The 13,085-nt window shown below is 38.3% G+C and overlaps 1 protein-coding gene across 2 annotated transcripts; it reads left to right on the top strand.

Annotated features, from left to right (window-relative positions):
- Positions 1-2,329: 2,329 nt before the first annotated feature.
- Positions 2,330-13,060, top strand: LOC125257206. 2 transcript variants are annotated; one of them, XM_048173675.1, is made up of 6 exons: positions 2,330-2,488; positions 10,795-11,712; positions 11,914-12,010; positions 12,132-12,233; positions 12,666-12,841; positions 12,953-13,060. In XM_048173675.1, exons 2-6 carry the CDS (start codon positions 10,799-10,801, stop codon positions 13,056-13,058), a joined length of 1,395 nt encoding a protein of 464 aa, XP_048029632.1. In that variant the 5' UTR covers positions 2,330-2,488; positions 10,795-10,798; the 3' UTR covers positions 13,059-13,060. The 2 variants fall into 2 exon arrangements, with proteins under 2 accessions (XP_048029632.1, XP_048029631.1); XM_048173674.1 differs by lacking the exon at positions 2,330-2,488 and having other exon boundaries at positions 10,650-11,712.
- The last annotated feature ends 25 nt before the right edge of the window (positions 13,061-13,085 follow it).

Genomic DNA, 13,085 nt, shown 5'->3' with positions numbered 1-13,085 from the left:
GATGGAACCCCAATAACAAGGACAAGAGACAAATGGGTCCAACCACACGACGACTGATACATGAATGGAACAGACTTAGACTTGACAAGGGAATTTTATACAGACAGACAGGGCAACGTAGACAGCTGGTTCTCCCTTAACTCCCTCCGGTCTCTTGTGCTCAAACACCTTCATGATGACATGGGGCATATCGGGGCTGACAAAGTTATCCAGCTGGCAAGGCAAAGATTTTATTGGCCTTTCATGCAGCGTGACATAGAAGATTATGTCATTCGTCAATGCCCATGCATCAAGCAAAAGCGACCTACTATTCCTCAGAAGGCACCAATGGGCTCAATTACAACTAGTGCCCCATTTGAGCTATTGTCTGTAGATTATCTGCACCTTGAACCAAGTAAAGGAGGTTATGAGTATATCTTGGTTCTAGTAGACCACTTTACTCGGTTCGCCCAGGCCTATCCAACGCGGAACAAATCGGGCAAAACAGGCTGCAGAAAAGATTTTCTATGATTTTATTCCACGCTTTGGGTATCCACAAAAGCTTCATCATGATCAGGGTTGTGAGTTCGAGAATAACTTGTTCCAACGACTTGAGCAACTGGCTGGCATTACTCATTCTCGAACAACCCCCTATCACCCACAGGGGAACCCTGTTGAGCGTTCTGAATAGAACATTGCTTCAGATGCTCAGAACACTCGCAGGGGAAAAGAAATCCGAGTGGAAAGACTATTTACCACACATTGTCCATGCATACAATTGTTCAAAGCATGAGGCTACGGGCTATTCCCCATATTTTCTACTCTTTGGGAGAGCCCCCCGGCTACCCATTGATTTGCTCTTTAACCTTGAATCTGAGCCACAGGCTGAGACCCGTCAGGAATATGCACAGAAGTGGGCATCTCGGATGCAGGAGGCATATAAGATTGCTTCTGAAAATAGTAAAAGGTGTTCTGCAAAAGGAAAAAAATACTATGATCGTGGTGTCAGAGGAATCGTGCTTCAGCCAGGTGATCGTGTGCTTGTCCGCAACCTATCGGAGAGAGGTGGGCCTGGTAAACTCCGCCCTTACTGGGAGAACCAAGTTCACCGTGTTGTTGAAAGGATGGGAGACAGTCCTGTATATCGAATTCAAGCTGAAACCGGTGACCGCACTCTCCGTGTACTGCACCGCAATCTCCTTTTGCCTGTGAACGATCTGCCACTTGAACATGATGGTCAGGACAATCAGACACAGAAACAACAAAGACAGAAGCAGCACCGCAAGAACAGCCAGCATCAAATGTCTGACACCCTCGAGCCTGAAATCAGTGATTCTGGGGACGAGGAAGGATATGCATGTAATCCCAGATTAGTACCAGTGTATGAAAGGAAAAGAGTAATTCCCAAACAGTTCCAGGGTGAGCCACACAGTCATCTTCGTGTAGCAGCACCAGAGTTTCACCCTGTATATCACAGGGCGGAGCCAGATAACCTTGAGACATATGAGCAGCACCCTCGGGTTGTGGCATCAGAACCGGCACAAGCACTGACAAACTCGTTTGCCATATGTGGAACCTCAGGAGCAATTGGATGACTGCGTGGTTGGTAGTGATGAGGATACCGATCTGGGAGCACAGCAAGGTTGCACATCCAGTGAATGACGAGGACGTCATCCTGCGCAGGTCTACCCGTGCAGTTAAGCCAAAGGAGGTGTTCACGTACAATCAGATGGGCCAACCTACATATCAAACTTGGAGACCCACAGTCCAACACGATGCATGCTTGTGTCCTTTACCCTGTCCAGACTTACCCTGTGCTACCTGACATACACCACTACCCAGTGCCAGCAGTATGGGCATTCTAAAACAAACAAAAAATAAGTCATGAAAGAATAGAAGACACTGGTCATTCTAAAACATGAACATAAAACACATACATTCTTTAGGTGACAACCTTAGTTCTAGATGTCCGGAGACATCTCTAAAAGCAGGGGAGAGTGTAATGGGTTAAAAAAATAATAATAATAATTTATAAGTTTGAACCCCCCTATTAACATGTGAATACATTTCCTATGTTTATTTTTTTTTTTTTTATTACATTTACAAATTAGAACTTTTCAGTAAAACATCTGTCATCACGCCGCCACACCACTAGATGGTGCATTGTGTGCACTTGAAACACGCGAGAGAGATACTTGCCCCTGTTCGGCGCTCAGTAATAAACTGACTGCCGCTGTGAACACATCTAACTTTGGTTCTCTCGTGTTTCTCTCAGGTATGAATATAACTTATATATATATTAATTAATATTAATTTTATGGTACTTGGGTGAATTGGCAGCAGATGGGAGTTTTACTTACTCAAACATGTTCTAAGGGCAGAAAGAAAATGATTGGTTTACAGATTCAACCAATGAAATTGAAGCAGAGGCGGGGCGGGGTCAAGCCGTTTGAAATTTTAGAGGGAACACTTCAAACTGATGTTACTGGGAGAGCGCATGTAATGTAAGGTAAGTAAATTTTGCTATATATTTTGTTAAAATTCAGATAACTGATAAACATTAAAATGCAAAGAAACACTCATCTTATAGTATGAATTTTGATTCGGCTCCATTATACGTCGACTGCACCAATGCTGCTTTTGTGAAAATGGGGTAAATAGGCTTCATTTTAATGCTTGCATTAAAAAAGGATCTATGAGGCCAATATGCTACGACAGAACTGGCTCAGATCTCCGTGACATTATACATCTCCCGCTGCATGCAAGAAGTGGTTGTGCTGTTATTTTTGGTAACGTTAAACTATGCGCGTCGCTGCTCAGGGCTGCAGTGTTATGCATCGCTGTTATTTTTAGTGAACTATGGCTGCTGTCAGGGAAAGAACTACTCAAGTTGTGTTGCTGTGTAAATTTCGCTACTCCTTGCTCTTGAACGAACACACATACACACACGCCGAATGATAATAAAATACCCGTCTCGATCTATACAAATTTCATCATAATGGTTCCGTGCTTTCCTGCATTAGTTCCGTGTGTTTACTGACCGCAGCCTAAAAATATCAATGTCACTATTTGTAAAACAACAAAACAGAAATACGGAAAAACTCTCTCCGAGCTGGAGTCAATAGGTTCCATAATATCTCAATAGATTCATATCGCTGTTATTTTAGTGTACTATATGCTGCTCTCAGGGCTGCAGTACTCAATAGATTCATTTTACTGTGTTATTTTAGTGTACTATATGCTGCTCTCAGGGCTGCAGTACTCAATAGATTCATTTTACTGTGTTATTTTAGTGTATTATATGCTGCTCTCAGGGCTGCAGTACTCAATAGATTCATTTTACTGTGTTATTTTAGTGTACTATATGCTGCTCTCAGGGCTGCAGTACTCAATAGATTCATATCGCTGTTATTTTAGTGTACTATATGCTGCTCTCAGGGCTGCAGTTCTCAATAGATTCATATCGCTGTTATTTTAGTGTACTATATGCTGCTCTCAGGGCTGCAGTTCTCAATAGATTCATTTTACTGTTATTTTAGTGTACTATATGCTGCTCTCAGGGCTGCAGTACTCAATAGATTCATTTTACTGTGTTATTTTAGTGTACTATATGCTGCTCTCAGGGCTGCAGTACTCAATAGATTCATTTTACTGTTATTTTAGTGTACTATATGCTGCTCTCAGGGCTGCAGTACTCAATAGATTCATTTTACTGTGTTATTTTAGTGTACTATATGCTGCTCTCAGGGCTGCAGTACTCAATAGATTCATTTTACTGTGTTATTTTAGTGTACTATATGCTGCTCTCAGGGCTGCAGTACTCAATAGATTCATTTTACTGTGTTATTTTAGTGTACTATATGCTGCTCTCAGGGCTGCAGTACTCAATAGATTCATTTTACTGTTATTTTAGTGTACTATATGCTGCTCTCAGGGCTGCAGTACTCAATAGATTCATATCGCTGTTATTTTAGTGTACTATATGCTGCTCTCAGGGCTGCAGTACTCAATAGATTCATTTTACTGTGTTATTTTAGTGTACTATATGCTGCTCTCAGGGCTGCAGTACTCAATAGATTCATTTTACTGTGTTATTTTAGTGTACTATATGCTGCTCTCAGGGCTGCAGTACTCAATAGATTCATTTTACTGTGTTATTTTAGTGTACTATATGCTGCTCTCAGGGCTGCAGTACTCAATAGATTCATATCGCTGTTATTTTAGTGTACTATATGCTGCTCTCAGGGCTGCAGTACTCAATAGATTCATTTTACTGTGTTATTTTAGTGTACTATATGCTGCTCTCAGGGCTGCAGTACTCAATAGATTCATATCGCTGTTATTTTAGTGTACTATATGCTGCTCTCAGGGCTGCAGTACTCAATAGATTCATTTTACTGTGTTATTTTAGTGTACTATATGCTGCTCTCAGGGCTGCAGTACTCAATAGATTCATATCGCTGTTATTTTAGTGTACTATATGCTGCTCTCAGGGCTGCAGTACTCAATAGATTCATTTTACTGTGTTATTTTAGTGTACTATATGCTGCTCTCAGGGCTGCAGTACTCAATAGATTCATTTTACTGTGTTATTTTAGTGTACTATATGCTGCTCTCAGGGCTGCAGTACTCAATAGATTCATTTTACTGTTATTTTAGTGTACTATATGCTGCTCTCAGGGCTGCAGTACTCAATAGATTCATATCGCTGTTATTTTAGTGTACTATATGCTGCTCTCAGGGCTGCAGTACTCAATAGATTCATATCGCTGTTATTTTAGTGTACTATATGCTGCTCTCAGGGCTGCAGTACTCAATAGATTCATTTTACTGTTATTTTAGTGTACTATATGCTGCTCTCAGGGCTGCAGTACTCAATAGATTCATTTTACTGTGTTATTTTAGTGTACTATATGCTGCTCTCAGGGCTGCAGTACTCAATAGATTCATTTTACTGTTATTTTAGTGTACTATATGCTGCTCTCAGGGCTGCAGTACTCAATAGATTCATTTTACTGTGTTATTTTAGTGTACTATATGCTGCTCTCAGGGCTGCAGTACTCAATAGATTCATATCGCTGTTATTTTAGTGTACTATATGCTGCTCTCAGGGCTGCAGTACTCAATAGATTCATTTTACTGTTATTTTAGTGTACTATATGCTGCTCTCAGGGCTGCAGTACTCAATAGATTCATTTTACTGTGTTATTTTAGTGTACTATATGCTGCTCTCAGGGCTGCAGTACTCAATAGATTCATTTTACTGTGTTATTTTAGTGTACTATATGCTGCTCTCAGGGCTGCAGTACTCAATAGATTCATTTTACTGTGTTATTTTAGTGTACTATATGCTGCTCTCAGGGCTGCAGTACTCAATAGATTCATTTTACTGTGTTATTTTAGTGTACTATATGCTGCTCTCAGGGCTGCAGTACTCAATAGATTCATTTTACTGTGTTATTTTAGTGTACTATATGCTGCTCTCAGGGCTGCAGTACTCAATAGATTCATTTTACTGTGTTATTTTAGTGTACTATATGCTGCTCTCAGGGCTGCAGTACTCAATAGATTCATTTTACTGTGTTATTTTAGTGTACTATATGCTGCTCTCAGGGCTGCAGTACTCAATAGATTCATTTTACTGTGTTATTTTAGTGTACTATATGCTGCTCTCAGGGCTGCAGTACTCAATAGATTCATTTTACTGTTATTTTAGTGTACTATATGCTGCTCTCAGGGCTGCAGTACTCAATAGATTCATTTTACTGTGTTATTTTAGTGTACTATATGCTGCTCTCAGGGCTGCAGTACTCAATAGATTCATATCGCTGTTATTTTAGTGTACTATATGCTGCTCTCAGGGCTGCAGTACTCAATAGATTCATTTTACTGTGTTATTTTAGTGTACTATATGCTGCTCTCAGGGCTGCAGTACTCAATAGATTCATTTTACTGTGTTATTTTAGTGTACTATATGCTGCTCTCAGGGCTGCAGTACTCAATAGATTCATTTTACTGTGTTATTTTAGTGTACTATATGCTGCTCTCAGGGCTGCAGTACTCAATAGATTCATTTTACTGTGTTATTTTAGTGTACTATATGCTGCTCTCAGGGCTGCAGTACTCAATAGATTCATTTTACTGCTGTTATTTTAGTGTACTATATGCTGCTCTCAGGGCTGCAGTACTCAATAGATTCATATCGCTGTTATTTTAGTGTACTATATGCTGCTCTCAGGGCTGCAGTACTCAATAGATTCATTTTACTGTTATTTTAGTGTACTATATGCTGCTCTCAGGGCTGCAGTACTCAATAGATTCATTTTACTGTGTTATTTTAGTGTACTATATGCTGCTCTCAGGGCTGCAGTACTCAATAGATTCATTTTACTGTGTTATTTTAGTGTACTATATGCTGCTCTCAGGGCTGCAGTACTCAATAGATTCATTTTACTGTTATTTTAGTGTACTATATGCTGCTCTCAGGGCTGCAGTACTCAATAGATTCATATCGCTGTTATTTTAGTGTACTATATGCTGCTCTCAGGGCTGCAGTACTCAATAGATTCATTTTACTGTGTTATTTTAGTGTACTATATGCTGCTCTCAGGGCTGCAGTACTCAATAGATTCATTTTACTGTGTTATTTTAGTGTACTATATGCTGCTCTCAGGGCTGCAGTACTCAATAGATTCATTTTACTGTTATTTTAGTGTACTATATGCTGCTCTCAGGGCTGCAGTACTCAATAGATTCATTTTACTGTGTTATTTTAGTGTACTATATGCTGCTCTCAGGGCTGCAGTACTCAATAGATTCATTTTACTGTGTTATTTTAGTGTACTATATGCTGCTCTCAGGGCTGCAGTACTCAATAGATTCATTTTACTGTGTTATTTTAGTGTACTATATGCTGCTCTCAGGGCTGCAGTACTCAATAGATTCATTTTACTGTGTTATTTTAGTGTACTATATGCTGCTCTCAGGGCTGCAGTACTCAATAGATTCATTTTACTGTGTTATTTTAGTGTACTATATGCTGCTCTCAGGGCTGCAGTACTCAATAGATTCATTTTACTGTGTTATTTTAGTGTACTATATGCTGCTCTCAGGGCTGCAGTACTCAATAGATTCATATCGCTGTTATTTTAGTGTACTATATGCTGCTCTCAGGGCTGCAGTACTCAATAGATTCATTTTACTGTGTTATTTTAGTGTACTATATGCTGCTCTCAGGGCTGCAGTACTCAATAGATTCATTTTACTGTGTTATTTTAGTGTACTATATGCTGCTCTCAGGGCTGCAGTACTCAATAGATTCATTTTACTGTGTTATTTTAGTGTACTATATGCTGCTCTCAGGGCTGCAGTACTCAATAGATTCATTTTACTGTTATTTTAGTGTACTATATGCTGCTCTCAGGGCTGCAGTACTCAATAGATTCATTTTACTGTGTTATTTTAGTGTACTATATGCTGCTCTCAGGGCTGCAGTACTCAATAGATTCATTTTACTGTGTTATTTTAGTGTACTATATGCTGCTCTCAGGGCTGCAGTACTCAATAGATTCATTTTACTGTGTTATTTTAGTGTACTATATGCTGCTCTCAGGGCTGCAGTACTCAATAGATTCATTTTACTGTGTTATTTTAGTGTACTATATGCTGCTCTCAGGGCTGCAGTACTCAATAGATTCATATCGCTGTTATTTTAGTGTACTATATGCTGCTCTCAGGGCTGCAGTACTCAATAGATTCATATCTGTTATTTTAGTGTACTATATGCTGCTCTCAGGGCTGCAGTACTCAATAGATTCATTTTACTGTGTTATTTTAGTGTACTATATGCTGCTCTCAGGGCTGCAGTACTCAATAGATTCATTTCGCTGTTATTTTAGTGTACTATATGCTGCTCTCAGGGCTGCAGTACTCAATAGATTCATTTTACTGTGTTATTTTAGTGTACTATATGCTGCTCTCAGGGCTGCAGTACTCAATAGATTCATATCGTGTTATTTTAGTGTACTATATGCTGCTCTCAGGGCTGCAGTACTCAATAGATTCATTTTACTGTGTTATTTTAGTGTACTATATGCTGCTCTCAGGGCTGCAGTACTCAATAGATTCATACTGTGTTATTTTAGTGTACTATATGCTGCTCTCAGGGCTGCAGTACTCAATAGATTCATTTTACTGTGTTATTTTAGTGTACTATATGCTGCTCTCAGGGCTGCAGTACTCAATAGATTCATTTTACTGTGTTATTTTAGTGTACTATATGCTGCTCTCAGGGCTGCAGTACTCAATAGATTCATTTTACTGTGTTATTTTAGTGTACTATATGCTGCTCTCAGGGCTGCAGTACTCAATAGATTCATATCGCTGTTATTTTAGTGTACTATATGCTGCTCTCAGGGCTGCAGTACTCAATAGATTCATTTTACTGTTATTTTAGTGTACTATATGCTGCTCTCAGGGCTGCAGTACTCAATAGATTCATTTTACTGTGTTATTTTAGTGTACTATATGCTGCTCTCAGGGCTGCAGTACTCAATAGATTCATTTTACTGTGTTATTTTAGTGTACTATATGCTGCTCTCAGGGCTGCAGTACTCAATAGATTCATTTTACTGTGTTATTTTAGTGTACTATATGCTGCTCTCAGGGCTGCAGTACTCAATAGATTCATTTTACTGTGTTATTTTAGTGTACTATATGCTGCTCTCAGGGCTGCAGTACTCAATAGATTCATATCGCTGTTATTTTAGTGTACTATATGCTGCTCTCAGGGCTGCAGTACTCAATAGATTCATTTTACTGTGTTATTTTAGTGTACTATATGCTGCTCTCAGGGCTGCAGTACTCAATAGATTCATTTTACTGTGTTATTTTAGTGTACTATATGCTGCTCTCAGGGCTGCAGTACTCAATAGATTCATATCGCTGTTATTTTAGTGTACTATATGCTGCTCTCAGGGCTGCAGTACTCAATAGATTCATTTTACTGTGTTATTTTAGTGTACTATATGCTGCTCTCAGGGCTGCAGTACTCAATAGATTCATTTTACTGTGTTATTTTAGTGTACTATATGCTGCTCTCAGGGCTGCAGTACTCAATAGATTCATTTTACTATATGCTGTTAGGGCTGCAGTACTCAATAGTTCATTTTACTGTGTTATTTTAGTGTACTATATGCTGCTCTCAGGGCTGCAGTACTCAATAGATTCATATCGCTGTTATTTTAGTGTACTATATGCTGCTCTCAGGGCTGCAGTACTCAATAGATTCATTTTACTGTGTTATTTTAGTGTACTATATGCTGCTCTCAGGGCTGCAGTACTCAATAGATTCATTTTACTGTGTTATTTTAGTGTACTATATGCTGCTCTCAGGGCTGCAGTACTCAATAGATTCATTTTACTGTGTTATTTTAGTGTACTATATGCTGCTCTCAGGGCTGCAGTACTCAATAGATTCATATCGCTGTTATTTTAGTGTACTATATGCTGCTCTCAGGGCTGCAGTACTCAATAGATTCATTTTACTGTGTTATTTTAGTGTACTATATGCTGCTCTCAGGGCTGCAGTACTCAATAGATTCATTTTACTGTGTTATTTTAGTGTACTATATGCTGCTCTCAGGGCTGCAGTACTCAATAGATTCATATCGTGTTATTTTAGTGTACTATATGCTGCTCTCAGGGCTGCAGTACTCAATAGATTCATTTTACTGTGTTATTTTAGTGTACTATATGCTGCTCTCAGGGCTGCAGTACTCAATAGATTCATTTTACTGTGTTATTTTAGTGTACTATATGCTGCTCTCAGGGCTGCAGTACTCAATAGATTCATTTTACTGTGTTATTTTAGTGTACTATATGCTGCTCTCAGGGCTGCAGTTCTCAATAGATTCATATCGCTGTTATTTTAGTGTACTATATGCTGCTCTCAGGGCTGCAGTACTCAATAGATTCATTTTACTGTGTTATTTTAGTGTACTATATGCTGCTCTCAGGGCTGCAGTACTCAATAGATTCATTTTACTGTGTTATTTTAGTGTACTATATGCTGCTCTCAGGGCTGCAGTACTCAATAGATTCATTTTACTGTGTTATTTTAGTGTACTATATGCTGCTCTCAGGGCTGCAGTACTCAATAGATTCATATCGCTGTTATTTTAGTGTACTATATGCTGCTCTCAGGGCTGCAGTACTCAATAGATTCATATCGCTGTTATTTTAGTGTACTATATGCTGCTCTCAGGGCTGCAGTACTCAATAGATTCATATCGCTGTTATTTTAGTGTACTATATGCTGCTCTCAGGGCTGCAGTACTCAATAGATTCATATTTACTGTGTTATTTTAGTGTACTATATGCTGCTCTCAGGGCTGCAGTACTCAATAGATTCATATCGCTGTTATTTTAGTGTACTATATGCTGCTCTCAGGGCTGCAGTACTCAATAGATTCATTTTACTGTGTTATTTTAGTGTACTATATGCTGCTCTCAGGGCTGCAGTACTCAATAGATTCATATCGCTGTTATTTTAGTGTACTATATGCTGCTCTCAGAGCTGCAGTTCTCAATAGATTCATTTTACTGTGTTATTTTAGTGTACTATATGCTGCTCTCAGGGCTGCAGTTCTCAATAGATTCATATCGCTGTTATTTTAGCGTACTATATGCTGCTCTCAGGCTGCAGTACTCAATAGATTCATATCGCTGTTATTTTAGTGTACTATATGCTGCTCTCTGCAAATGTAGTACTGAGTAGTACTACTTTTTTAACCATTTTATTTGATTTTTTTCTAGGCAAATGGAGAATATTTGGCTTGAAGGGATAAGGCGAAAGTTAAAGAAATTAAGGGATGTCAGAGTCATTCAAGAGGTCATACCTTTTTCTGGGGAGGAGACTGATTTCATGCAGGGTTACATTAAGAAACTGGAGGAGGAAACCAAAAGCACCTTCAAGTCCGCTGTGTCTACTCATAAAGACTACTTTTACTTTGCATGTGAAAGATCGACCAAAGCAAGTGGGAAAAGCAAAGGAGAACCTACAAAGACAAGAGCTAATTCCTGCAAAGCTTATGTGTCATTTAAAATAATCAAAGATGGTAGTTTTACAGGTGCTGTGGTCAACAAAATGCTTCAACACAACGGACATGATGTGTGCATGAAAGAAGAGGGCGTAAAAAATCGCATTGACCCAGAGCTATTGACCTTCATTGAAATGTGGCTTGATCAAGGACTGTCAATTTCAGAAACCCTTTTAAAATGCGTGGACTGGGCAGAACGTCATGGACATATGGACAAATATAATCGGCGATATTATGTTACACCTGAAGATATACGATTGATCAAGAAGACCAGTAATGCTCTTAGTTTTCCTGATGCGAAAGACTGCATTAGTGTGGACAAGCTGATCACATCGGAGCTGCAGGAACACATTTGTTACTACCAGCCTTTGAGTGAAAATCAACCACTTATAATTGTAGTGCAGACACCCTGGCAAAAGGATATACTTAGAGAACATCCCCATACCATGGTATTCATGGACGCTACTTACAAAGCCATGACATCATATGGTTATGCATTTTATGCTCTTCTTTTGACCAACAGTATTGGAAGAGCAGTCCCATTTGCTTACTTTATTATTAGTGAGGAATCAGCGGACATACTTGCTCTCTGCTTGGAAAAGCTTGTAAATCACAACCCTGGATTTCTTCCCAGGTAAGAAGTTAAAAACATAGTAGAGTCAGTAGTAGTTTGGCAGCAAAGTGTGCTGATGTATTGAGGTATTTCTATGTACAGACATTACTATTGGATTAAATACTGCACACTGTAAACTACCTTTTTACAAAAGCTGTTCATTTTTACAGAATCTACAGATGTTGACGTATCTTCATTAATTCTCAATTCCTTATCATGTAGGTCGATAATGATTGACCGTGACCTTAAGGAACTCAATGCCATAAGAAGAGTTTTTCCAACAGCCAAGGTTCTTCTTTGCTGGTTTCATGTACTCCAGGTAGGTTTATTAAATCTTTTGTACTGGAAAAAGACCTATTCATTTTACAGACCTATTCATTTTAAAAATACAATTATAATTCAAATGCCATTATAACTATAGCTTTTGAATGTTTTTGTAGGCTGTACATAGGTGGATGGTTAAAAGAGATGGAGGGAACTTGCCAGTGAATCAGCGGAATCTTGTGATTCAAGCAATGGTGGCAATGAAATCCTGTTTAACGGTAATATTTTTATATCATAAATCACTTTATTCTTTAGAAATCATTTCAGTACATGGAAATAAATCTTGAGTTGTTTACTATAGATTTCAATGGGATTGGTCAAATTTATGTGTATTATGATTTTTAATGAATTGTCTTTTAAAAATGTTCCCACAAAAAAATTAAAATCATTCTTTACTAACCCTCATGTAAATCCAAATTCAAAAGATTTTTTTTTTCCACAATAGAATATGGAAGTGTTTTGTACCCATTAAGTTTCATTGCATGAAAAAAACAATCTTCAAAATATACATTGTGTTCCACTGAGGAAATAGTCATATAGGTTTGGAGTGACACAAAATGACAATTTTCAATTTTGGGAGAACTACCCCTTTAAATGTGCGTAAACTTAAGGTGGCATAACTCTACAATGTTGTGTCTTTTTCTTTACAGGAAGAAGAGTTCAACAGCATGTCATCCAGAAAGTGTGAAGAGCTCGATACATGTCTTGGTAGTTCTCATGTATCAACCTACCTCAAGAATCAGTGGATTTGTTTTGGTGATTTATGGTCCAATTTTGGCAGGTCATTTTATCACCATAACAGCGAAACCAACAACAAGGCAGAGAGGTCAGCTACTAAAATTATAACATCATGCCCTAAAATCACATTTTAAATAACATGATATCCAGGACACATATTCATTAAGGATATTTTAAGTTTCTTAACTTTTGTACACAGATTTTTTCTTACAATGAAGTACCAGTTCCTTAAGGGAAGAATAAATAGCAGGATTGATCAGCTTCTTCGCTTACTGTGTGGTGATGTCCAAAAATATTACAGGTAAATATATTTAGCTGTATATATAGTTCAA

This window comes from Megalobrama amblycephala, linkage group LG21 (genome assembly GCF_018812025.1).
Source record: "Megalobrama amblycephala isolate DHTTF-2021 linkage group LG21, ASM1881202v1, whole genome shotgun sequence".
In the NCBI taxonomy this organism is placed as follows: domain Eukaryota; kingdom Metazoa; phylum Chordata; class Actinopteri; order Cypriniformes; family Xenocyprididae; genus Megalobrama; species Megalobrama amblycephala.
Note: the sequence above shows the minus strand (reverse complement) of the source record. Positions and strands in the feature narration are given on the sequence as shown.

Bases quoted from the DNA above. Each gene is read 5' to 3' on its own strand.
- LOC125257206 (XM_048173675.1), top strand. From the start codon at position 10,799: ATGGAGAATATTTGGCTTGAAGGGATAAGGCGAAAGTTAAAGAAATTA. The intron at 12,011-12,131 runs GTAGGTTTATTA...ATGTTTTTGTAG, and splicing joins GCTGGTTTCATGTACTCCAG to GCTGTACATAGGTGGATGGT. The intron at 12,842-12,952 runs GTCAGCTACTAA...TTTTGTACACAG, and splicing joins ACCAACAACAAGGCAGAGAG to ATTTTTTCTTACAATGAAGT.